This window comes from Rousettus aegyptiacus, unplaced genomic scaffold (genome assembly GCF_014176215.1).
Source record: "Rousettus aegyptiacus isolate mRouAeg1 unplaced genomic scaffold, mRouAeg1.p scaffold_m13_p_6, whole genome shotgun sequence".
NCBI classification, from domain to species: Eukaryota; Metazoa; Chordata; class Mammalia; order Chiroptera; family Pteropodidae; genus Rousettus; species Rousettus aegyptiacus.
Window position 1 is genome coordinate 35,513,921 of NW_023416309.1, and position 27,835 is coordinate 35,541,755.

A 27,835-nucleotide genomic window follows, 5' to 3' on the forward strand; every position below is an offset into this window, starting at 1 on the left:
TGAATGATCTGACAGCATGCACGATCATGGAAGACTGAGGCTCTATCTTATGACCAATGTTACCCCACTTCACTTTTAAGTGCCTAGCACAGTGCTAAACACCAAGTAGGTGATCAATATTTGTCTAGTTAAAAAAAATATGAAGACTGTAGCTTAGAATAGCCTCAGGGTGTATATGTTATTAATGACTATAACATTCAGTTGTAAAAATGAAACTCATCAATACAAAGCTAAACAAGTTAGAGCATGAATATATTTTATTCTCAAATTCATATACAATATTCAAATAGATGTATAATTTTATGATCTATAATTCTCTGTGTAACAAGGTTAAAAGCATAACTGAAGTGTGAAATCATTGATTTTTCACCTAAACTACAGTTTCTGCTGCCAAAATGGAATATAAATGTGTATCTTTGAAAAATAAATGATTTGTGACATGTATTGGTCACTTGAGCCCTAATGGTCCTCCAAACTATTCATAACATTCCTGAACTTTGTTTTATATCTAAACAATAGGTTAAAAGCAAATATTTACATCTTAAATCATACATTTCTCATCATTAAATAATCAAGCTTAAAAAACTGAACTTAGAAACACTTTTAAAATTCATAAAAGAATGTGCTAAGAGATTAACATGCAGTGTTAGCCCCAACTCTGCTGGAATGATAAAGGAACTTTATTTTCATTTACGTCATGAGGGAAAAAAAGAGCTTTAAGCTCTAGACCAAAATCACTGGCTTCCATAGCTCTGAAGCAATAACAAACTATTTAGTTGGAACTGCTGTGCATTTTTAAAAACTCTCACAAGAAGAGGAAGCAGAAAAAAAGCAGCTGTTTTTTATTCAACTATTCACAGGAATTTTTATAACCTGGTCATTAAACACTTATTTCATAGGCCATTCTAAATATGGCAATAGCTGTTACATAAAATACTGCTTTGTAATATTCATAAGAATAAGGCATTTCACCCTGTCTAAAAAAAAAAAAAAAAAAAAAAAGAAAAAAGAAAAAAGCCCTTCACCGGGTACCCTTTATCCTTAGAACGGTAAAATCTGGGCTTGATTTTTCCATTCTGGAGCAATTCTTCCCCCACCACCCTTAGAGCATGTCAAAAAATGTGAAGGACTTCGAAGAAACTAGAATCACATTCAGACTTTCTTTGAAAGTGGCCACAATGAACACTTTTTTTAAAGGCCAAAATTAGGTTACTTTTTGAAGTGTACCATCTAGCAAGAGCCAAGGAACCTGGCACCCAATTTCAAGATGTTTTCTTTTCTCAAAAATCTTTATAAAAATATACTCACTCAAATTTAGAATTTTTCTCTCTTCCAACTACAGTGATACAATAAAAAAAAAATGTATTTGGTTATAAAGAATATTTGGTTATAAAGAGTAGCTGCACTTTAAAAAGCAATCTCACGGTCTTGATATTTCTGTGCTCTATGCCTTTATTTTAATAAGCTTGGTCTAAAGACTTTTTTAAAACTATAGCTTAATATCTATATTAAATTTTAAAATGGCAACATTATTAAGATAGAAATTCCCAAATATTAGGGGAGGAAAGGGCTTTTTCAGAATTTGAGCAGAATCCTATGCCGCCAATGGGTAACATTAATTTTCTTAGGACGTTTCCCTTGAATAAAAGGAGAAGATCCTAAATTAACATTATCTTCATGTGCATCTTCACAAACATCCAAATATACAAGAAAGTCCACTGACTCTTCCTTCTTCTACTACCTTAGTGATGTTTCCAAACAGCTGGCGAAATCCAGAGGCCACTGAGTAGCAACTGTATTGCAATGTCTTTCGATTAGCTGATTTAAATCTTCATTCAAAAATGAATCCCCCTGTAAAACTTTATCCTGAAAAAAATATTAAAAGTATGAGTTAAAAGTTCTCATGCCATAAGCAAAAGCCAGGCTATATAGCAATGCTGAAAATGGCAACAGCTGATACTAAACCAACAAGTGACAGATGCTGGGTCCGGTCTTGGACACATCCTGTACTGAATGGTACAGTCTCATGACTGTCTCTACATAGAATTTCAACCTCAGAGATCCATCCTACCACCCACTCCTACACATGAAAAAAAAAAAAACTACAAAACAATTAGGCAAGTTGGAATTAGTTACTAAGAGATATCTTAGTTTAGTTTTTATTTCATCTTTTAAAAAATAATAAAAAGTAGGACATACCTTCCTTTTGGTGCTTAAAGTTTCCACGGGAGGATTGAATGTCATTGCTGCCATGCTGTAAGTCTCAAAAAGTTCTGCAGCAGATCTATAATCACAAGTAGAAATGTAAAGACACCACCATACCTATATAACCTGAAAATAATTAACAACACCCAAAGAATGACTGACTCATTATTCTAAACCCATATATTAAAGGTATAAAATAATCCTGCTTGTGAAACCAACAAATCAACATGTAAAATCAATCCTAAATTCTCATGTAATGACAACATTTCTTCAACTAATTCTACCTCAGATGGCATCTGGTATACATTTAGAAATACAGGTCTGGACAGAGAGAAGGCTGAGCAGAAGACCTCAAGCTCAATGTGATCAAACCCCAACTCAACCACAGTTATGGGCTAAATGTGGTATTGGGAACCGGAAACATGGAGTTATCCTCCATGGATTTCAAAAAGCTCAACCCTTAAAAGCCAGGAGAGGCCATTCACGACAGAATTAATGTCCACACCCGTGGCATGTAAACGAATCCTTAATGACCGAGGCTGGTTCACATTCTCTACAGGAGATTGGCAAGGGCCTGCGAGGGTTGTATGAGGGTCACATCCCAAGCTCCACTCTCCAAGGGGAGACACCATGAGTCTCCTTTCTCATGCCTCTGGGATGAACCCATTCCTCACCTTCCTCCTGAATAGGAAACCTCTGGCATAAATGAGTCAAATGTTCAAGATCTCTAATAAACACTTGCCAGAAAAGGATTATGAAAAAAAAAAAAATGACGAAAAATTGTTTTCTCTTTTTAATCTCTATTCTGCCCAGAAAAGAAAAAGGTTTATGGAAAACTACAGAGTTTATGTCTCATTTAGAAGGGTAAGCAGCTAACTACTGCCATTTAAAACATACAGACCTATTTTGCCACATCTCCCAGTATTTTAAAAGAAGCTGAAAATGTGTTTTTTAGGTGAATTCTTCCAATATTAAAAAAATAAGTAATTCCATTTTTGTTCAAACGCTGACGAGGCCAGAAAATCAGCCTGCTGGCCTACAGGTCACTTGCCTGTGATGTCTGAATTTAAAAACCGGTGCATTTGCAAAGATGGAGAAAAATCCACAGAATATTAATTCTGAGTGGTCAGTATATTACAAGGGTGTCTTTTATAGCATTTTTTCTTCTTTTCTGTATAACTAAAGTATTTCCTAACTGATTTTGTGGAGAAAAAAGGTCATTACTATTTTTTCAACTTTTCTGTACTTTTGAGATTTTTCAGAATAGAAAGGTAGGGGAAAAGAAGCTTCTTTTAGGAGGACCCTTTTCCCACTCTGGAAAAGTTAAAGTTAATGCCGGAGTGGTGGTCCAAGCTTCCTGCACATCAGGAAGCCCCACAGAGATGGCTGTGAAGGCCCAGGAGAGAAACCAGTGCCTTTCTGGGCAGCAGTGTTCCAAAGAACTTTTCTCTCTCTCCTCATTTCTCCTGGCACTAGCACGACCGTTCAAAAAGGAATCTCATTGTGGTTGGACTCACTGATCTTCACATAAGCATATATGGCATTTTCTTATTAACTGTTGAACCTGAGTAACGGGCATACCGGAATTCACTATTCTTTCTACTTACCTACCTATACATGTGAAAATTTTTATGACAAAAAGTGTTAAGATTAACCAAAACTAACAAAATCATAATCAGCATGTTTTTTCTTTAGAACAATTCAGGAATATGAAGTAAGACCAACCCCAGATAACCAACTAGCACTTTACATTTTAAAATCTCTTTATAAAACAGACTTCTCACAGTAAAGAGCTATCAACTGAAATTCACAGCTTTAAAAGGTGGCGATGCTGAGTCCTACCTTCGGCTCAACTCTGGCTTGAGTGCGTCAGAGCCATCCAAAGGGGCCCCTGCGATGAGGTGAGCTGCAAACCTCTGCACAGTAGGATGGAAATGTCTCTGAAGGGGAAACGGGACAACTATATTTTGCACAGGTCAGTACTTCATAAAACACTAGCTACAGCAAAGGTTTTACTTAACAATTTTTTTAAAAAACTGTATATGTAAATATAAATATTAATTCATAAGAACCACATACCTACAAGAAAAATACTATCTTTGCTCACATGATTACAACATGAATCTGTTTGATGACCAAGTCACCAGTGACATAGCTTAGTCTTGATTTTACCATATGAAAAGAAAAATAAAAAATCAAAGGGAAGAAGTTAGTTTGCAACAGGTTTCCTCAAACATAGTTTCTACGAGTCTCAGTCTAATGTTGTCCCCACTGTAGAACCATGACGTAGGTGAAAACCTCTTAAAGCCGGTAGGCCAATCAAAGTCTTCTTGGATAGGACCCAATACAAATGTGCCTGGTAAGGAAAAGATGTCAACTCTTACCCTGCAAAACTGTCATTTGCAGCTTCCTTTGAAAAATGTATCCTGACAGCATAAAGACTAGTAAGAGCAAAGTAACATGCAGACTATTAAAACAGGAATTCTAGAAAAGGCGGTCTCAGAACAAAATATATTAAGTATCTGGCAATAATAACTACTTGGGGAGAAACTGAACAAAACTGCTCACAAAATAAAATGGGGGGGTTGAGGTACCACTCTTACCCGTAGCACATGCAGTTCCCAAAGAGCGGTGTTCTGAGCATTGCAGTACTCGGGTTCATCGAGTTCGGGGAGGAAAACCCCACTTCCCTGAGATTCACTGTCAAGCAACAGATCTGTTTTTGGGAAAGTCTGCAAATATGTCATATAAGAAGGATTAATTAAATTAATATTGTTAATCTGAAGAAGGCTATTGGATTCTGCACTTTTATTTGTAGTTAAATTTCATTTGATATTATGATTATATAAGAGCTATAAGCATATAGACTTCATACTTAGTTTTAATTTTTGAAATGTAAGCTTATACCATTTGAAAACAAAAATTGCCAAAGGTTATTTTCTTGGCTTGCTAAGAATTTATCTTGCAAGAGAAAACAGAATATTCTTTTCACCCAGCAATTCCACTTTTAGGAATCTTTCCGATACAAATAATTAGACACATGTAAGAATATTCATTATAGCATGACTTGTAATAGCTTTTTAAAAGGAAAAAAGCCATATGTCATCAAAAGAAAAATACAAAGTATAAAAACCAGACTGCATGAATTTCTTTCAATCCCACCTCTGCCACTCACTAGCAGTGTCACCTTAGGCAAGTTACCCATTCTCTGGACCTCAGTTTTCCCTGAAATAACAATATAGCTACTTCACAGAGCTGTTACAAAAACTCAGTGAGTTAATTTTTGTAGAGCATTTTTTATAGTGGCAGGTACATAGTAAGAACTACATTAAGTGTTAAGCAAACAACCTTATTTAGTCATTGGAGAAATAAAGTAGCTATATTTGTACTGACACAAAAAAATGTGTTCACCATTAAGTGTTAAAAAAAAGTTATGCTGTTAGTGTTTAATGTACGCATTTATTTATGAATTTTTTAGACGTTTGCTGGAAAGATACCCACCAAACAGTAAAAATGGCTACCTCTGGAGGGTATCACTAGGGATGAAATGCTTTCCTTTTGTAATTCTATGTACTTCCCTAATCGCCTGATTAAGACATGCCTCAAACAAAGCACTACTGCTGCAGGGCCAGAATTTACATCCGTATCACTGCTTACATGCATTAATATTCTGTTAGTTGCCAGAATGCCAATGCTTGCATTTGGAAGAACGTGAAGAGCAAGGGTGCAGAGGCGCTTGATGAAGGCAAGGGCTCGCTGCTGAGAAACCTGCTTTCTGCGCTTAGTCAGCATGACGTCGAGGCACTGGAGTACAATCGCGACTCCTTCACTGGTAGCACCTAAAATAGCAAATACGCTCTTCATTACTTTTTCATTATGCAGCCTCACCTAACTCCAGAAAAACCCAAGATCAACCATCGCTATCTGTCCCAAATCATTTCCCTAACCCACAAAGCAGGACTATACTGCTCAGGAGACGCAGTGGGTTATAGTGCATCTTCAGTGGATTCTAGTTCTCTCGCTCCAAGTCTTACTTAAGGTTAAATACAGACGTGGGGCACTGGCAGGCCAGCATTTTATATACCAGTACCTAGTTCTCATTTTTCATTGACTATAATTCTGGTCGCAACATATTCTTAAAAGAAATATTTATTAAAGACACCTTATCTAAACATACATACCTGCATGTAACTTGAACAGTGTTTTGTAAAGATGTGTATAGAATTTCATTGGATCAATATTCAGAACATCACCTTTGAAATGACCACAAATACCAATTAGGAATGTTCCAACCTCCAAAGGTTAAAGCAAACAAACTTAATTAACAAAGCGTCTCACCTTGACCAGAAAGAATATGAAAAGCAGTCTGGACACAGTGAAGACTTTCTTGATAGCTTAAGTCCTTTTAAAAAAAAGAGGAGATGTTAAGAATAATAATATTATTTATATCTTTTTTTATTAGTTTCGAGTATACGGTACATTGGTTAGACATTTATATAGTTTATGAAATTATCTCCCCAATACTCTATTATTTCAGGCTCTACATACACATAGCCATTACAATACTACTGGCTACATTCCCTATGCATGCTCCCCATCCCTATGACCATCTTTCAATTACAAATTTGTCCCTTTTTACCCCTTCACTCCTTTCTTCCAGCCTCTTAAACCCCCTCCAACGTAATCACCACAATGTCCTCTGTATTTGTGTCCTCTATTTTCATTTTGTTTGGTTTTTTTGTTCTGTAAATTCCACATATAAGTGAAATCATATGGTATTTATCTTTCTCTGACTTATTTCACTCAGCATAATAACCTCTAGGTCCCATCATGTTGTTATGAATGGTAGGATTTCATTTTTTGTATGGCTGAGTAATATTCCACTGTATATATGAACCACAACTTCTTAATCCATCTTCTGTTGATGGGCATTTAGACTGCTTCCATATATTGGCTATTGTGAATCATGCTGTCATGAACATGGGGATGTATAGATTTTTATGAATTATTGTTTTGGTTTTCTTTGGATAAATACCTAGAAGTGCAATTGCTCTGTCAAAAATTTTAATTTTTTGAAGAACCTCCATAGTGGCTGCACCAATTTGCAATCACAATACCATTTACACCTTAAAAAGTAATTCATTAATAGAGTTACTTACACCAGACTCAATGAGACTATGCAGAACCACTAATAAATCATCAAAAAATTCCACATTTATAAGGTGAGCAAACCTAGAATCAAACAAGACGTAGTTAAAAGGTAACCTAAAAACAGAAATAAAGCAGCCAAAAATTAAACGACTTTAAAATTCTGTTTTTAACATTCTTTATTCCAGAATGTTAGCTATGATGGAGATGATGATGAAGATGTTTACTGATACTTTTCAATAATTTAGATCAGCCTTTTTGACAATTCATCCACTGCTGGATTCTATACTCAGCAGAAATATATAAGGCACTAAACAAACTAAATATAGTATTTCAAAAATACTTCTGCCCTGAGAAAGAAGTTGCTAAGAGTAAACAACTTCCCCAGGAAAGTTTACCAGGTGTCCAACACTGTTCTAAGTCATAAAGGACAAGCAGCATCAGCTTCTAAGAAAACAAGCAGTGGGAAAAAGAAAGGAGGAAAGATTCTGCTATTTATAAGAATATAGACCCTATGTAAGCTTTAAAAGTAAAAGGGAAAAGTTGGACCTGGTGTCTAGTTCAGGCTCTGCAATTAATTACCTTTATGATTCTCTATAAGTTGCTTGGCTGGCCTGGGCCTCTATTTCTAGACATAACTGAGATCACCCAATAGAGTTAAAGAATCGTGGGAGTGCCTAAATGTCAGGGCACCCTGTACACTATAAAATATTAAGCAATGAAATAGTTCAAGGATAACTCTTCAACATTAATGCAAGAGCCTTTGATGCTATGTAAACCTTAGAACAAGGACCTTATAAGTGATATAGTCCCCATGTATTGGTACAACCTTTAGGGGAAGCAATTTGGCAATATTTATCAAAATTTCAAATGACCATAACCTTTGGCCAGACAACATATGAACTCAAGTGCATGAAGATATTTCCAGTGCCAAAGGGATGAGCCAAACAAAGTAAAACAAGGAAAGGCTAGTGACAAAAAAGAAATGAGAACTGAGAACACTAAGTCAGCTTTAGTAAACTCTGTTTAAAAGTCATGGTTACTTCAGTCTTATTTAGAAAGAATCTAAAAGGTTTCAACCTGCAAAGCCCTTACTTGGCAAGACCTTCTAGAACCACTGGCAGGAGAGGTGACCTCTGGGCCTTCTTCAATATTCTGAAGTAGGTTACAAACACAATATTCAAAGTCTCCGTGTGCTGGCAGAAGAAACAGACAACAGGACTTTAGTATAACCCAGTACATGTTCTCCTGAGTTACCGTAATTAGCACTTTCAAAGCTCAATCTTTTTTGTCCCCTCCCATCCTTCCCCATGATTCAAACTTAGGAGCTTTGACAAAACAGAATGAAGATACACAGCCCGTGACTTCATAAAACCAGCACTGATCACATTACAGTTAGTTACTTGCACATCTCATATCCAAGCCTCATGAAATAAACCAAAATTACATAACCACAAGTTAAAACAATAAATCCCTAATTAAAATTATTTAACAAAACATTTCATAGGCACAAAGAATGTGAAACTGCCTACCAGTTTAAGTTTTTTCTCAGAACTCTCTGAAGCTTCTGCCTCCCGAAGCTCTCGCTCTAGTTTCTCTTCTGCTTTCTTCCACTGAAAATAGATTGAAAAAAATAAGAGTATTTACCACTGAATGAAAAAAACATGCTTCAGAGGCATAATATGTAAACACTACGAAACACATACAATACTCTGTTTCATAATATTTAAATACAAATATAAGCAAAAGTACAAAAACGTGGCTAAGAAGCATACACGAACCAAAGTCATGATGGCAACTGCCTCCTGGGAAGAAGGCACAAAATCTGAGACGGGGAGACCAAAGGGCATTCTATCTCTGGTTTCTTACTTTTCAAGAAGAAAACTGAGGTGAGTCTATTAATATCTGCTCATTCAGAAAGGGGGATACATGGGATGTGCTATACTATTCTCTGTAGTTGTTTTAAATTTAAAATATTTCAAAAAAGAAAAAAGAACATGCTGGGCCCAGAAATAATTCTCGGTATTAAATCATCTGACATAGAAACCAGTCATCAACAATACTTCCTAAGCTCACTTATACACAAGGCATAAAACCAGATACACTATAGAAATTTAATAAATTCCAATTTTTTTCCTACTTCCTTATACTGTAAGAGCAGCAAACAATGGATGTTAAGCTGCCTGAGACACAGGGAACAGTTTCCTTCCCTTGTGTGAGGCTGCTAAAGAGCTTCCACGTTCTTATTATGCTTTTGCTTCCCCGCAGCTACATACATGCTGTTCTTACCACGCATCTCCAACTTATGTTAAGGAGATACGGAATAAGTAACGAAAACGTCTACCTTCATTTGTTTACACTTATTACATCTAATTTGATATTCTGTCACATTTTCAAAATTATTAGATACATTCAAAGATGGATAACCTGGAAATTATTTTTTGTTTTGTTTTTATAAGCAATTTGATAATCCTACTTAACTGTTTAGAAATGTTCTGAGACGTGATAGCAATGGTGGTGGTGATGGTAACAAATGTTTATAAAGCACACGGTGTTAGGCGCTCTGCTAAGTTCTTTATATACATCATTTTACTGAAACTACACAATGACTCTGGAAGGTGGGGGCTTCTTTAAAAAAAAATTCGTATTTATTTAATTAGTTTCAAGTATACAGTCCATTGGTTAGACATTTACATAGTTTATAAAACGATTCCCCTCGTTGGTAATTCTCTCCTCTGGTTTTCCACCTAGCCAATATATTAATGCTAATTGCACTGGTGGGTACTTTTAATTAGCTCCATCTCTCAAAGTTAAAAAAAAAAAAAAAAAAAAAAGGTGTCCAAAGTCTCATAGTAAATAAAAAAAGGTTTCAAACACAAACCAATAAAGAAACATGATTCGATTACCAAAACCTACTTTGTTACTAACTTCACATGAAGACATCCTTTCTGTTAAGGAAAGAATCTGTGTCACAATAAATCTAAGATGACCTTAAAAGTCAGCATGGCAAGAAAATCTTTTCATCTACTGCTCTCTTTGCAAATGAATTGTCAGTTTAAATTGATATGATAAAATATTTCTTTGCAACAACTGGGAAAAACTAAATTCTCTAAGTATCTGATTTTAAAATATTTATAATTATGACTTAACTATGATTTTTACCTGTGCCTACCCTATGATTTTAATCTAAAAGCAAATAAAATAAAGAAAGAAAGAAATCAAACCTTTCTCTGCATTCTTGATAGATTTTTTCTCTTTTCCTTGAACGTCATGAACTTTTTTGGTTTAGTAATGTCCTCTGTATCTTTTTTCACTTCTACTTCTTTGATTCTTAGGTACAAGAATGTTCTCAACATCTAATATTGAAGGAAACACAAACACACGGCTTAATATTTATACTGCCCTCAAAAAATTTATACAGAAAAACAAGCATTTAAACAGTTATTTCCCTTTTTTATGCAAAAAAAAAAATGTGAAACATGTTTTATCACATTTTACACAAAGTTCGATTACATCTTTTTGCTAAACATAGTATGTCTATGAAAGAACAAACTAGTATTTGGCTAAATACATGTAACACTATTTTGCAGTTTAATGAAAATAAAGAAGAGAGAACACGTTATTTGGCATTGGAATATAGGATTACAATGAGCAGGCAGGCCAGAAAAAGGTTTTAGACCAGTATGGGAGGAGAAGATATAAATTAGGTTATTTCTAAACCAGCTTTAGTTTACCAAAATAGCTTTAGTTTTATAGCAAACAGACCTAATCTTCATCTTTTTCATATTAAAAAAAATAACATGACAACTAGTGTTATTAATTGTAAGACAACTTCATGACAATGGGTCTCCAACTTTAGCAAACATCGGTTCACCTGAAGGGTTTGTTAAAACACAAATAGCTGGACCCCAGTGCAATTTCTGATTCAGTAAGTCTGGAGTGGGACCCCAGAACTTGTATTTCTAATTCCCACTGATGCCGGTCCACAAACCACAATGAGAACTATTGCCTTAAGCCATTAAAAAAATTGAGAAGCTAATTTGGAAGCAGGTGTTTTCTGTGTTATAGCAACCGTCCAAACACAAAGACAAAAGGAATTTAAAATTCTACATTTCCTGGGGAAAAAACCATTCTACTGATCTGCGGTCACAGAAACATTTCCAGAAAGACAAAAAACTTGAGAACTACAGCTTTATATTTTTCCATTATGTACACCGGAAGAAAGCTGAGTATTTCAGATTACAGGGCTTAAAAGCATAAAATGAAAACAAAGAAGAACTACATGCATAAATAGTGAATCTATATTCTAGATATCAGAAAGATCAGCTTGAGTATCTTATAGGTATTCTATGTGCTCATAAAATATTACCCACTCATGAAAAATAACTCCAAATTAAAGAATACAGTATCTTTGGCAATAGCACCAAAAATACACAACAGGGAAGGATACCCTCTTCAATAAATAGTGCTGGGAAAAACTGATACTATATGCAGAAGAATAAAACTGAACCCTTCTCTTAAACCATTCATGAAAATTAACTTGAAATGGATTAAAATCTTAAATATAAGACATGAAGCTATAAGATTTCTAGAAAAATAATAGGGAAAAAGGTCCGTGGCACTGGCCTTAGGAATGTTTTTTTAGATATGACACCAAAAGCACAGGCAACAAGCAAAAATAATCAAGTGAGATCATATTAAACTAAAACTTCTGCAAACCATCAACAGAATGAAAAATCAATCTACAGAATGGGGAAAAAATATTTGCAAACCATATATCTGATAAGTGGTTAATACCCAAAATACATATGGAACTCCACAACTAAATAGCAAAATCAAATAATATGATTAAAAAAATGGGCCAAGAATCTAAATAGACATTTTTTCAAAGAAGACATATGAATGCCCAAAAGGTATATTACAAGGTGCTCAAGATCATTAATCATTAGGGAAATGCAAATAAATCAAAACCACAATGAATTATTACTTCACATCTATCAGAATGGGTATTATCAAAAAGACAAGAAATAAGTGTTAGCAAGGATGTGGAGAAACGGCAACCCTTATGCATCGTTGGTGGGAATAAAAACTGATCAGCCACTATGAAAAACAGAATGGAGGTTCCTCAAAAGATTAAAAACAGAATTATCACATAATCCAGCAATCCCACTTCTGGGTATATAGCCAAAGGAAGTGAAATCAGTATTTCAAAGAGATATGTGCACTCCCATGTTCACTGCAGCATTATTCAGAATAGCCAAGATATGGAAACAACCTATGTATCTATAGACAAATAAATGAATAAAGAAAATGAAGTATATACATAAAATGGAATATTATTGAGCCATTTAAAAGAATCTCACCATTTGTGACAACATGGATGAACCTAGAGAGCATTATGGTAAGTGAAATAAACCAGACAGAGAAAGACAAATATTGTACGATCTCACTTTTGTGTGGAATCTAAAAAAGCCAAACACATGTAACCAGATAGAACACTGACTGCCAGGGAATGGGTCAAATGGGGAGATGTTAGTCAAATGATACAAACTTTCAGTTATAAGATGTCTAAATTCTGAGATCTAAAGTACAGCAGGATGAATATAGTTAATAATACCTTATCAAACACTTGAAATTTGCTACAAGAGAAAATCTTAAGTATTCTCACCACACTCAAATAAAAGGTAACTATAAGAGGTGTTAATTAACTTGATTGTGGTAATCACCTCACAATGTACACATATATTAAATCATCACAATGTACACCTTCAAAAAAATCATATTGTACTATCTAAATATGTACCCAAAAAACCCCAACACATTAAAGATTGTAGTTTATAATTCTAACATCACTAAAATGAAAGTGTTTCCCTATGACCAAGTATCATGTTCTTATTACCTGATCATTCTACCATTCTGAGTAAAAATACTAAATATTTTCTCTTTCTTAAGCCCAATTTCCATAATTTTAGCAGTTGAACTAAAATTATTGGCTTTAATGAAAGGAATTTTATGGCAAAAAAAAGACTCTGAAATTGGGAAATAAACAGTAGAATATATCAACTTAATCAAACTATAGGGCTAAAAATAGTTAATAAAAATATCTAAGACCCAAATGAGGAAAACCATAAAAATTCACTTAAGAACATAAAAGCCTTAAATATGTGGCAAGATATATGATATTTTTAAACAGAAAAAAATGAATTCTGTAAATATTTTAATTCTCTCAAACTAATCCATACACTGAATCAACTATAATCAAATTCTGTGTATGGACTATTGTGGGAGGGGAAAGTAAAAATCTGATTTTAAATATCAGTTTAAAGTAATACATTAAAATAATTTAAAATATTTTGGAGAAAAAAAGAATGATCCAGTCCTCTTAACACAATGCCCACTTAGATGAGTACCATCCTACTTTGATACGTTATAGATTTCTACACTCATACCATACACACAAAGAATTAAATATTTAAATACAAATATTTTAAACAGATTAAGTACTTAAATATAAAAATTAAAATTCTTCTGGAAGAATTCTTTCAGAAGGAGAGAATCTATAGATCTTGGGATTGAGGATCTATCCATGACAAAAATTCACCTCATATATAAAGGAGGAGAAAATAATGGTTGTTAATTAAAATGTAAAATTTCTACAAAGCAAGAAACCAAAATACAAAATTAAAAGTCAGAGCAACAAATATTTGAAACTCACGGAACAGAGACTTATTATCCTTACTATGTAATGTAAGCTCAATGAACACATAGAGTGCTTGCTTCTTTTGATCACTATTTTATCCCCAGAACCTAGACTAGTGCCTAGTACACAGCTGATATTTACTGAAATGAATGAATATTTAAAAAAAATTGTTACAAGTCATTAAGAATGACAAATGCCTGAGAAAAACTGGCAAAGAATAAACATAGGCAAAAAATTCAAATGATGAATAAATGTCTAGAAGTAAAACCTAATAATGATGTGTAAACAAAAAAGACATATGCAGCACACAGTATTTTTTACCTACCAGACTAACAAAGATTAAATAGTTATGGTTATGGGGAAATGAAACCCCTATCACCAGCAGGAACTAAGTGATAAAATGTTTTTGGAGAACAATTTGGCATTCTCTCTCAAGTTTTTAAATGTGTATTCTGTTGGATCCAGTACCTACACCTTAGAAATTTACCTCACAAAATACTCACACAAGCATGAAAAAATAATATGGCCAAAATATTCTCTTCCATGCTGACTACAATGGCAAAAATTTACAAAAAACTCGGCTGTCCATCAAATAGGAGGCTGTATATTCACATAATGGAACACTAAGGCAGACATTCAAAAGAATTGGATAGCCCTATACTTAAGTCCACAATACATAAAATGAAAACATCCAGAATAATTCCCACAACATAAAACCATTTTTATTTTAAAAATAAATCTATATCTGCATGGAAAACCATCTAGGATACAAATCAAACTGTAAAGAGAAAAACATCAAAAGCATGTGACTAAATAGAAGTTTACATCTGGAGAATTGAGTATTTTCCCTTTCTACTTTGTACACGTCTGTAAGAATAAACTCCTCATGACAACTAAAAATTAACTTAATAATTTAAAAACAAATACAATGCAAAGTAAAAAAAGACAAGCTTACCTCTGGCCTAACGTCGTAATTTCTGCCCTTCACAAAACCAGAAATCACTTTAATTACACCAAGGGAAGCTTGGCCTAATTTATCTTGTTTAAAGAGTTTCTTTACCGCCTCACAACACATTTCAGATATCTGGAAAAGTAAAATGTTACACTAAACCAGTGTTTCTCAACCTTAGCACTACCGACGTTTGGGACCAGATAATTCTTTGTTGTGGGAGGGCTGTCCTGTGCATTGTAGGACGTTTAGAAGCCTGGCCTTTACCACCTAGATGCCAGTGGTAACACACCCCCACCACTATAGTAGTAACAATAAAAAACGTCTGTAAACACAGCCTAATGTTCCCTGCAGGACAAAACTGCCCCCTGTTCAAAACAGTGCACTAAACTTACAGTCAAATAATTTTCTTGAAGAGACGATGTTTAACAAAGTGACTATTTTAGCAATAAATAACAGCTCCAAAGGATTTTGTTTTTAATTTTCTGTTAAGCACAAAGCCACGATCATTAAGAGCAACCCACCGATTTTGACACATCATTCATGAGAGGGACAATCAATACAATGATGTTGTTGTGGAAATTGAAATGAGGTAGTGCCACCAACAGCTCACACAGGCTCTTCACAGCCACTTCTGCCAGTCCTTTATATGCCTTTAAGGAAACTACATTACTTTTCTTCAGCTTCCTTTGCTTCCAGTCTAGTCAAAAGATAATTGTAGCTAGTTATTTTACTCATTGGTCAATACTTCAACTAATTATCTTTCTGTTACAGTAATGTGATAACATGAAAACTCAACACACAATGCAAATTCTTCAATAGGAGTTGTATCTATACTTAAACAAGTACAAAGGCTATCATTAAAATTCTTCTATACTATTCACCCTCTGACTCTAACCACAATTACCAGAATCTTGGTTTTCTGTGTGTTTTAAGAGCTAAATCATTAAATTAAAAGGTTCCCTAGGGGTTAAAAGAGGAAGGAAGGGAGAGGCAGCTCAATACCTTAAAGGAGTCCTTGCACTGTGTTCTACCAAGGCTATCCCCCAAAAAAACAACTATAAGTCAAGAGCCTGGGTTCAAATCCTAGTTACCCACTAAATGGCTAGTAAATATGAGGAAATCCTAAACTCTCTGAGCCCCAGTCTATTTCATGTTTCAAAAATCCCAAGAGTCCAAAACATCATTTCTCCTGACTTCCTGCTGATGCTCACTGTGGTATCTTTACCCAGAAGGTCCAAAAGAAATTAAAATTCTCCTTCAAAATAATTGATGATTCATAATACCTCTTTTCTAGAAATTTCTACATATACACTGTTACTGTAACATGGCACGTTGACTATGAGAATATGAAAATATGCTAGTCTCTCTATAGCAAGTTCAACATCTCCTTCTATATCAATACAGCCAGAGGTGAGAAAGATAATATGGATAGTACCTTTATTTTAAAACTTGCTTCTCGTACATATAATTTTTCCCTAAACAGACTGTGTTCACCATAAATAAGAACGATATATTCTATTTACTTAAACCTGACAAGACTTAACTGACAGATGAATGAGTAAACAAAATGTGGTATATACATACAGTGGAATATTGTTTGATCTTAAAAAGAAAGGAAATTCTGACATATGCTACAACAAGGCTGAATCTTGAAGATCTCATGCTAAATAAAATAAGCAACTCACAGAAGGACAAACATTATATGATTCCATTTAAATGAGGTTCCTGGGTAGTCAAATTCATAGAGACAGAAAGTAGAATGGTGACTGCCAACTGCTGGGGGGCAGGCAGAGGTAATGGGGAGTTAATGTTTAATAAGCACAGAATTTCAGTTGGGTAAGACGAAAAAGTTCCAGAGATGGAAGTGGTGATGGTTGTACAACAATGTGAATTTACTTAATGTCGTATAATTGTTCACTTAAAAATAGTTAAAATTATAAAGTTTATGTTATTTATATTTTACCATGATTTATTTTAAAACTTGGGGAATTCATAGCGGTTCGATTCACTTAGAAAAGATCTACACCTGCATGGTCCAATACAGACGCCACGGGCACACGTGGCAACTGAGCACCTGAAATGTGACTAGTCCAAGTTGATGTGTGCTAGATGTATAAAATACACGCCAGATTTTGAACTTACTACAAAAAACTGTAAACTATCTCACTAATTTTAGAAATTGATTACATTTAAAATGATAACATAGACATATATAATTTACTGCTAAAATTAATTTTCTTCCTTTTTACTTTTTTCTAAGGGTGGCTACATTTCTTTAAATAACTTGTATGTCTCATATTATATTTCTAGTGATAGTGTTGGTCTACACAAAGCTCCTAGGCCTTATCTCTGGGAGAATAAATGCTAGCAAGTTCCAACTGAGATACCGGAACTTAGAAGCGATGCCCATGGCACATAGCCGCCACCTCCGTGCTCTACCACCTCCATGCCTTTACTGGGCCAATAGGATTCAGCAGTCCTGTTCCAGCTGAGAGGGCAACAGGGTGATCCTTTGGCCCAGCACTAGGCAAAAGAGCCCACCGAGTTAGTGAAAGCACCTAGCCTAGGAAACTGAACCCCTTCCCTAATCCTGTCTAAATTTTTCCTATAGCCTTCCTTTTCTGAACAAAGAAAAAGAGAACAAGGTTTGACAGAAGAGTTTCTCAGCCTGAATAACTGCCTTGTAAGCTTTCTTCAAAGCACTCATGACACGCCATCCTTCTCCCCTGACTACTCCCTCCAAAAATAGTAGAATTCCAAACATTCATAAATTTAAGAAACATACACCTAAACACTAGGTAGCAACAATACTAATAACTGGTAAAACATAGTGCCTAATACAGGCTAGGCATAGTTCTAAGTGCTTTACATCTATAAATTCATTTACTTCTACACAACAATCTAATGAGGTAAGTACTATAATTCCCATTTTATAGAGGGAAAAACTGAGACAAAGATAGATTAAGTGACGTACCTAACACATGTGTTAATGGGTAGTTAAACTACTCCTGACCATACATTATGACAGTCAACACACAGCACAGAATATAGAATTCACCTTCCTGAACAAAGCTAAGTATGTTACATGCTTTATGGTATGTTTAATATACCTTTAACCATTTGCTCCAGATTTTCCAAATAAAATTTATACTGGCTAACCAGGCCTTCTTCAAATTCTCTTAACTTTTGGGTTTCTTTACGGATCTGAAAAGACCAAAAAATCAATCACTTTTCAACATCAAAATACTGAAATCCAAAACTTAGTGCAAAATAGGAATACCCAGGATATACACAGTCATGTAAAAACAACCAAACAACAACAAAAAACTCTATTATTTCTCCCATCTCTAGCTCTCCAAAATTTTCAGGCTATTTTGTATAGTAATTATGTTTCACATACCTTGGTAGACTTTTCTGCCTCTGTTAGAGGCCGGATTTTATATGAAGGAGTAATGTCTTTAAACAACTCCATCAGAGAAATGATCACCAGCTTTCGAACAGTAACAGCCACATCAGGATCCTGTTCCATCAGCATGGAACGTAATTCTTTCAATTTTTTAACCTGTTAAAGAAATAACTTATAAGGCTAGAAAATCATGGCAAAACAATTATGAGCTAAAGCACTATAGGTGAAATTCACACAATGACTCATAGAGTCCAGTCAAGCCATACACAATTCCAGACACAGCCCCCGCTACCAACAGGTAAATCACTAAAGTTATAAATTAATCAAAATTTTGTTAAATTAGTGGAAAAGACAGAGACTTAAAAAATAGCTTAAATTTGTTAATATACCTATTTTTAGAAATTCTTTTTAATTAGGTTTTCTTAAAGCATGTGTAGCCTATTTCCCTAAAAAGACTTACTGATATATATTGTTATATATACCAATCAAATATATAATCACATGTATATAAATTAATCGGGAATTAATATAGTGTATCCACATTAACTTTAGCTTCAAAGTTACTCATACAAAGATCATTTGTATGGTATTGCAAAAGTAGAAAATTAGCTTAAACTAACATGTTTGCTTTGATGACCTACTATTGCCTGCTGGAACAGCATCTTGAGAAGCAACGTTAGTTGATTAGCAATGTTTGTCATAACAGGGAGAGAACAAGTATATCACCACCTATTTGCTGTCTCTAACTTATATGAAATGAGCATGAGGCTTCAGAGTATAAGACCTAGGTTTCAATACAGTGGCTATTAAAATCTAAAATAAATCACTTGAGTTTTCAAAGGCTCAATTTTTCAGCTGTAAAATGAGATCAGTAGCTCTTGTCTCTATGGTTTTATAATGATTAAGTGCAATAATACAGGTGAGAAATATTCCAAATTCCCTTCTCCGATTCTGCTCCAGATCTTCCCCTCACTTTATTAGAAAAGGACAAATGCCGCTCCAAAGCGTACCCACATGAAACTTCTTCTATAAATGTAAACAATGTACTTTATTGTTCAGTAAATGAATATTTGTCATAGTAGGATGCTCGGGACACAAAGATAACAAAAATAACGGTATCACTTTATATGACTTTATGTATACTACTATCATTTAATCCTCTCAACAGTTTTAAAACAGGCTCCATCTTTTTTTAGGAATGAAGAAAACGAGCCTTAGATAAAAATCTTATCCAAAGTCTAACAAATAGTACGTAGCAAAGCCAAGACTAAACCTCAAGTTTTTGAGTCCATGTTATAACTATCACCACCCTCACTACTGTACCCATGGCACAATGATAATTCATTGTTACTCTCTAGTCTATTTCACTTAAAATATTTTCCACTTACAAGTATTCCTGACTAACCTATTATGTAGCACATTCCTTACTAAAAACTCTATAGATCAGTCAAGCAAATGTACGAGTAGGTTCCTCCTTCCTAGTTTAATTAATTTTATAGACTTATCACTTTTAGAGTTACAACATCTAAGCCCAATATCCTCATTTAAAGACTCAGAGCATTTAAGAGACTTTTCTTAGATTACAGAAGAAATTATGTTCAGAAGTAGAATTGGGCTAAGGTTCTATCTACTCTCTTATTCTAATTCAGTTACAGTATTTTGCTAATGCTTTTCCTTTTTGTGTATACTTATAATTAACAAGAGAATCTTAAAATATTAAACATTTGGACCATATCTAATGTAAAGAACCTAAAAAAATTAATACTACTTACATTGCTTTCTGGATCTGATAATATGGCAGATGCCAAGGCTGAGATGTGCAATTTCTTCTCCTGAAGTTTCTTCTTTCTCTCAAGTAAATGTTCTTCTATGGTCAGCTCTCGAATGGGATCTTCAATGATCTCTAAAACAGATTAGGTTTTCTCTCTTAAACATTCCTTTATTTACAAGTATCCAAGAACCATAATTCATATAATCTTCTCAATAATCATATGAGGCATGTACTATGAACGACTCCATTTTATAGATAAGGAAACTGAGGCAAAGAGAAGTAACTGCCTAGGCTCATAAACCTGGCAGAAATGGGATTTAAACCCAGGCAGTCTGACTCTACAGTTCATATTCTTAACTACTAGGCTAATAAGCCCACAATAATTCATATTAATTAAGGGAAAAAGCAATCTGATTTTTTTTTTTTAATGCCTACAGCACCTGGTCTTCCTAGATGGTCTCCCATCCAAGTATTAACCAGGTCCAAACCTGCTTAGCTTCCGAGATCAGATGAGATCGGGCGTGTTCAGGGTGGCATGACTGTAGATTCTGATTGTTTTTTTAAGTACAGAATATTCTGTTTTCAATTCTGTACAGTCCTTTGAACTACACAAAACATCAGTGCTTTGAATTACACAAAATGGTTACCTTAAGAAATTCATAGGGAACTAGATTTAATAAACACAGAAGCATAATCTGCAATAAGCCTATGAAAGATGACTGAAAAACTGTAAAATAGTTGACCTATAACATAATTTACACTATTAATGAGGTTTGCTACATAGAAGTAAAATTCAACCAGTTTATTCTTTCAGAAATTCCAAAGCACACAGTTTCAAACAATAAAATACATTCTTTCAATTTAATGTTGATCAGAACTGTGCTATCCAGAAAATCACATTTAACGATCTAAAACACATATACAAAGTACAACTACTCTAAGAACCAAAATGATTTCATAGCACAGAATCATTTTTGTAATTTAAGCTAAACAGGTATAATAGTTATTTGTAGGCAGATCCTTCACTAACAATTTAAAAGAACTCAAAACGGTAACAATCAATAAGACCTTCATGCATGCCTAGACACTACAAATATAACTACATGAATTTTTCCATAATAAAAGCAACAAATTGCACAATGTAGAAGTTTCAAAATGTAAGAAAATGTTCCAAACGAACTTGAAATGACCAGTATTCCAAAATGCACATCCAGATTTTATCTAAAATTAACTCACATTTACTATTATGCAAAAAATGTTAATTCTCAATTAACAATTTAGTAACTATCAAGATGTATCCCATTACCGTGCTCAAGTTCCAGCTCTTCTTGATCCTCTTCATCTTGATTAGAGTCAAGAACTGAAAAATGTGTATATGAAAAATGAGACAATATAGTTAAGTGGAGAAACTACAAAGGAAAGCAGGAAAGTGAATAACATAAAACTCAGGAAAGTAGTTACTTTTCTGAGGAGGGAGCAATTAGTGATTCAGGAGAGCATAAGGGACGTTTCCGGGTGCTGGCAGTATTTGTTCCTTGCCCAGATTGTGGTTTTAAGGGTGTAGTTTTTATGACAAACTATATAATTTCATATCTTTGATTTCTGAACTTTTCTGTGTTTTATTTCACAAAAGACACATGTAAGAAAAAAGGCCTAATAAAAGAATATGTGTGCTCTAATTTTAGAAACAACAGAATTTGGTGAAATACCCTGAAAAAAATTCACCTTAACCCTGTAGTTTCAGTTGTACTCGCAGTACAACAGACACCTGAGATAATCAACTGTATCTCTCACCAAATCATCAAGCTTGCCAGATGACTAATTGTTGCCATCCCTATTTTTTACCTATGGATAAAAGTCCAAATAAAATTAAATTTTTAATAAAAGATATTATTAAGGAGCTAAAATTTTAATACACAGGCTGATCAGATTTACCTGGCTTCTCCCTGGTCTGTGGGATTATGCCGCTTTTGTCTTTGATAGGAAGCAAGTGAATCAATTCCTTCTGTGGTGCATATTGCAGAGTTCTTGGTATTTTTTCATATTTATCTATAACGTGCTCATGCTTTCGTTTCTTGGCGTGAACAGGCTCACTGCAGAAAACAAAATTAATTTTCAGTTTTAATATAACAAAAAGGAACCTAGAGACCTTCATTTTTAAAACACAGAAAAACAAACCACTAGCCAGACCTTCAATACATACATAGATAATAGCACCTAGACCCAGTACACAGCAGGCACTCAAAATAGTAAACGAATAAATGAATTGTACAGTCTGCCACAAAGACTCAAACTATGGCTATTAGCTTTCCCTTTAGATGCAAAATAAATGTGAAAGTAACAGCTGAATCTTTTTGAAGAATATTCCACAGAATCAAGGGTGACATGCTATTTTGGGTTCTCAAAAACCTTCAGAGCATAGTATGAACTTAGGGGTTAAAAATGTCTAAGTTTAAACTTCAGATCCATTACTTGTGATTGTGGGGGAACATCAGTTTCCTCTCCATAAATAGGAATAATACTTACCTAATAGGGTAACAAGGACTGAGGTCATAGCCATAAAGAATTCAGGACTGTTCTGCCAATGCTGAAAGAACAGCATTCTTCCCTATTCACTCTACTTCACTATTCAAACTCAAAAGAAATAGAGGTACACTAAATAAAATCAGCTTGTTTTATTCATGAACTTCCTTTAGGAAATAAACTCAATAATAGAGTTAACTCTTTGTAAACACTGTGTTTAGAGCTGAAGTCTTGCACTAACCACCTAAGAAAATTCAAAACCAAGTTTTTAACACTGAAAAGATGTAAATAAATAATCTAAATGAAGTATTACCTAGAAGAAAGATCTCTGGTTAGAAAAGATGCTCTTTGACCTAAATCCTTCATTAACTGTAAGTCATCTTCATCCAACATATCTAAAGGAAGGGCTTCCTCTTCTTCCTCCTCTTCCCTCTCAATCCTTTTACCTGTTCCACAAAAAAGAAAAAAATCAGAAACAAGTATCGGAGATGTAGAACTCTGCACTTTTGTATCTACAATAGGAAAAGCTTATGTTTCTGATACCTCAACCCAGTGTTTCTTAATTATAGCACAACTTGCACGTTGGACAGGACAATTCTTTGTTGTATTGGGGTTTCCTGAGCTAGGCAAAATGCTAGCACCTCTGACTCCCAAAATTTAAATGGCAGGGGCACTCCCACATCACTGTGACGATCAAAAAGTAAATGTCTCCACACATCCTATATTACCTATCAGAGCATCTGAGAACCAATGACTTTTCCCCTGAGCTCCGTCTGACCTCCAATGATGTTCACTTTCATTCCACCCAGCCACCCCTCCAAGGGCCACATTCCCAACCTTGGTGGCTCATCCACTCTCTGCCCACAATCGTTTGTCCTTCCAGTTCTCATTTAGTTACTTCTGCTGCACTTCTTTAACCAAACATTCTTTCAATCCTTTGACCACTTTACTTTCTATCTACTAATGTGTTCTATTTTCATTCCCTCGTTTAGATTGTATGGTTATCACTTCGACCACCCTCTTGCCAATATCCCCAACTACTTTCCCTCTATAGTTTAGACAAGCACATCCAGAAAAACCCCAACCATGGATTATTCTACCTTCTCTCTGTCCCTTGCTCTTTCCATTTCCCTTTTTTAATAATAATAATAATAATAATAATAATAATAAAAAAGAATGCCAACTAGTGTTAAACACTGTCCTAAGTGCTGAGGATTCAACCATGAACAAGGCAATCTTAACATCTTCCCTAGCAGAACTTATAATTCTCCCTGACCCAACAATACTCATAAATAGTGCTACATAAATGTACACACTGCACAGAATAGAACGCCAATCTACTTTAAATGAGTCTGCCATTTCTCAAAACTGACTAACAATTATTTCCCTGGTCAACTTTCTCTCTGCCCTATGGTGTCTTTGCAAATAGTGCATCTATCATCACACTTCTAATCTCATCATCTACCTCACTTCATGGAGAAAAGAAAAGCTATAAGGTAGAAACGCCTTCAATTTCCCACACTGAATTTAACAGCATTTGTATGCATTTTTCTTTTTCCTTCTCATACACTGAAAGAGATACCTCTCCTCTTGTGCTTTGGATCTCAAAAATTCTTGCCTTCTCCTGCTCTGTTCTATCATTTAAGCCCTCTCCCCTGTATCTTCAACCTCTTCAATCTACTGACTTCTTCATATTAGCATTTTAAGATGGTCATGTCATTTTCCAGTGGGCAATTTGTCAATATCTTGACAAAATTTAAATTTAAATTCGCCTTTCGGTGAACTTTTCTACTCACCTTTCAAGGTATGACTCTATTACTGGTTAAATGAACTTCCATTCAAGACAAAAATATGTAGCTGCTAAAAAAATGTGAAGTAGGAAGTGACAATCATATCATTTGCTGCATAGACCTTATGTATCATAAAGAATATAGCTCTACCTCAGTCTTAATAGCTGTATAGTATTCCAACATCTATATACAATATAACATTTATCTTAACAATTCTTCGTTGGACATTTTGATTATTGTCAGGTTTTGATGGTGGTGGTGGCTTTTCTTTCTTTCTTTCTTTTGCTATTTTAAGTGTTGCAATGAACATGCTTGTGCATATATATTCTTTGCAAATTTTTTCAAATACGATCATAGAATTCTTAGCAGTGGTATTGCTGGGTTAAAGGAAAGTGCATTTCTTTTTTTTTTATTATTCCTTCCTGTCACAGTTTACATGTTTATGAGTGTGCATATATATATATTGTCTTTTTTATTCAAAGATGTAAACATATCAGACATGTGGTGAGAGCCTATAATTTCAAGTGGATAAAAACTTCAATGCACACTATTTTTCACGTTTTAATTAACCATTCTGTAGACTCTCATATTAGAATATAGTTTCCTTCTTTTTGAAACTCTCTTGATTTCTAACATACTGCGCAATTCTGGCTTTCTTCCTAATTCTCTGGTTCCTCCTCAAGTTTTTTTCCTCCATTCATTTCTTAAATGCTGGGGTCCCTTAAAATTCTGTTCTACAGGTGCTATAGGCATTTTTAAAAAATTCTGTTCTATATTCTATAATTCTCATACAACAGTCTCCAGTGATTTTATCCAAGTCTAAGGCTTCAATTACCAACTGTATGCTGATAATTCACAAAATTACTCTCTAACCTTTAAATCTTACAGTCATATACAAACACCTGATAGACTTCAACATGTAAGAATGAAACCTTTTGCTTATTTTTAATATATAATTATTAACATCATGCTTTTTAAATTCTATTGAAAGTTAGATGGAAGAGATCTTAAAAGGTATGTAACTCAACCATCACATTTTTTTGCAGATTAAATTCCTGGAGATTAAGTGACAGACCAAGGCCATGTTACTATTAAGTAACAAAAGCAAGAAAAAGCCCAAGTGTCCGTACTTCCAGTACAATGATGACTTTGTATATGTTGCCAAGAGATCAAATAAATAGGTTAGCATTAAGGAAATGAGATGGACATAGGAAGACTGAATAGTCAGATCCAGTTAAATATGACGACTCTAAAAGTATATGTAACATTGTAGAAGAACTGGTCTGACTCAAAATGGTCATATTTCTTACCTGTTTTCGGTATGTAGAGTTCTTGGATAGTTTTAGGAAATAACCCTGACAATTACAGCTCAATTTCACTCCAAGTTTCCAAGGGAAAAGAAAGCCAGGCCTTTTGGATACTAAATGAACTTTGGCAGCATTGTGAAGAACGCCCCAGAGAAAAGCAATGTTCTTACCTTAGCAAACTGCCAATAGATGGGAAAGTGGAAGCCCTGGCCTTCTGCCCCTTCTGCCCAACATTTATTTACAGGGGTATTCTGAGTTTGTATTCCCAAGTATAGTATCTTCAGATCTGCTTTCTAGACAACTAAACGCAGAGGCTAGCTCTTTCTCACAATGAATACTGTACTGAAATGTTTTCTCATACTGTCTATAATAAAGCATTTAGAACTACTATCCTAACCTACTCTCAGGAAGATCTGAGAACAACAGTGATTACTAGAAAGCAGTTATTAAATGAAGAACATTTTGGAACAAATCAATGGAAATTACAGCACGTGAATACTTTCACAATTACCTGGTCGTTTTTCCTTTGGATCCTCCAGTGGAATGGGTTTCTTAGATACAGCATCTTTTACAGCTTGCCTTAGTTTCCTCTGTTCTTTTCGGTACTTCTTGAGAGTGCTTTGTTGTTTAAATTGCTTATTTTTTAGCTTGTTTTCAAGTTTGACTTTACTAGTTTTTATCAACTTCCGAAAGCTTGGGACCTGTTTTTTGTTTCTTCTCTGTAAAATAACAACAGTAGGAATGCAGCACACTGAGAAATGTATATTTTCAAAACCAGAGTAAAGAGAATGTATATTTTCAAAGCCAGAGTAAAGAGAATTGATTATAGATTTCACTACACCAATTCCACCGTTGCAATGTTTCACAGCCATGGATCTTCCATTTAAGAGCTAAAACCAAACTAAGGCATTAATCCTAAAGAACGGCGCTAGAGCATCAGTTATTCAACCCAGGGTCGTCTTGTGACCAAAATCCACAGCTGTTCAAAAGGGTCTAAGACACTCTCCCCCTCCTCCAAAAAAGTTAAGAACCATTGATCGGTGGTAAATGGTTATTCAAGGCTTGCTTACCACCTATAGTTTAGCATACTCAGAGCAAAACGGTGCTATCTTTAACGATAACAGCTAATATTTATATACTATCTTACCGCTTACAAAGTGTTCCAGCATAACTCAACAGCCTAGTAAAGCAATGATTGCCGTTACCCTATATTACTGATGAAGCTAAGGCTTAGGGAGATTATGTTGACTTGTTAAAGACCTTTAAACTAAGAAAGACAAAACTGAATGCCGGTCTTTGAAATCCAACTCTCTTGCTGGTGACCCCTCATTCAAAAATCCAAATCCTACGAGTAGCTCTAATTTTCTGTGAGAATTGGAACATATCACTTGCTTTCCAATCTCCTTACCCCTTAGGGAGAAAAACTGACTCGTTTTGGGTCCCATGACTAATACTATAAACTGAGAAAAGTACCCTGTTTTTTATTTGTAAAAAAGGGGGTTCGAAAAATGGTCTTGAAGAATCCTTCAATGTCTGACATCCTAGGGATGCAAGACTCGGTGCTTGCCTGGTGCTTGCCCCATCGTAGCTCCTGAAGCCGAGTGCAAGCATAGTGGACAATGCAGAAAGAGCCAGTTCTAAGGGCCAGGAAGTGGACAGCGCACAGAGCCAAGAGGCAGCTCCAAATCTAGACCAACGCCCCCCAAACAAAGGCGAAAACCGGCCCGACAGCTACACCAGGAAGCGACCCTATCAGCCAAGGGTACTCTAAACCGCGAGGGCCGGGCTTCTGCGGACGCTTACCGCCTTCATCCTTCAATGGGAAAGGACTCTCTCTGCGTGACAAGTTCACCAGCGGAAGGGGTATCCCAGGAATCCGAAGGGGGCGACACACGTGCCGCAACCTTCTCACTGCGCAAGACGGAAGCTGCCGCTAGTCCCGCCCCATTCTCCGCCGCCGGAAATGGGGGCGGGACTTCCGTGGACGGCCTTGGCCGCACGTCCTCTATCGGTGACAGTCTCGCAACCTTAGG

The 27,835-nt window shown here is 35.1% G+C and overlaps 2 protein-coding genes and 1 pseudogene across 2 annotated transcripts in view; 1 reads left to right on the forward strand and 2 right to left on the reverse strand.

Moving 5' to 3' along the window:
* Nucleotides 1-239: 239 nt before the first annotated feature.
* NOC3L (NOC3 like DNA replication regulator) lies at nt 240-27,734 on the reverse strand. The gene is made up of 21 exons (XM_016164154.2): nt 27,606-27,734; nt 26,314-26,521; nt 23,019-23,151; nt 22,118-22,275; nt 21,489-21,542; nt 20,184-20,314; nt 18,406-18,567; nt 18,116-18,209; nt 15,527-15,702; nt 15,009-15,137; nt 10,578-10,709; nt 8,886-8,966; nt 8,449-8,549; nt 7,365-7,437; nt 6,544-6,607; nt 6,387-6,458; nt 5,863-6,044; nt 4,809-4,937; nt 4,048-4,145; nt 2,200-2,284; nt 240-1,866 (listed from the first exon to the last, which is right to left on the reverse strand). Exons 1-21 carry the CDS (start codon nt 27,612-27,614, stop codon nt 1,738-1,740), a joined length of 2,400 nt encoding a protein of 799 aa, XP_016019640.2. The 5' UTR covers nt 27,615-27,734; the 3' UTR covers nt 240-1,737.
* Nucleotides 20,611-20,729, reverse strand: LOC118604895 (annotated as a pseudogene).
* TBC1D12 (TBC1 domain family member 12) overlaps nt 27,606-27,835 on the forward strand; it is an 89,258-nt gene continuing 89,028 nt past the window's right edge. Inside the window, exon 1 of the mRNA XM_036223085.1 lies at nt 27,606-27,834. Within this exon, the coding sequence (XP_036078978.1) occupies nt 27,621-27,834 (214 nt within the window). The 5' untranslated portion in view covers nt 27,606-27,620. The remainder of the gene's footprint in view (nt 27,835) is intronic.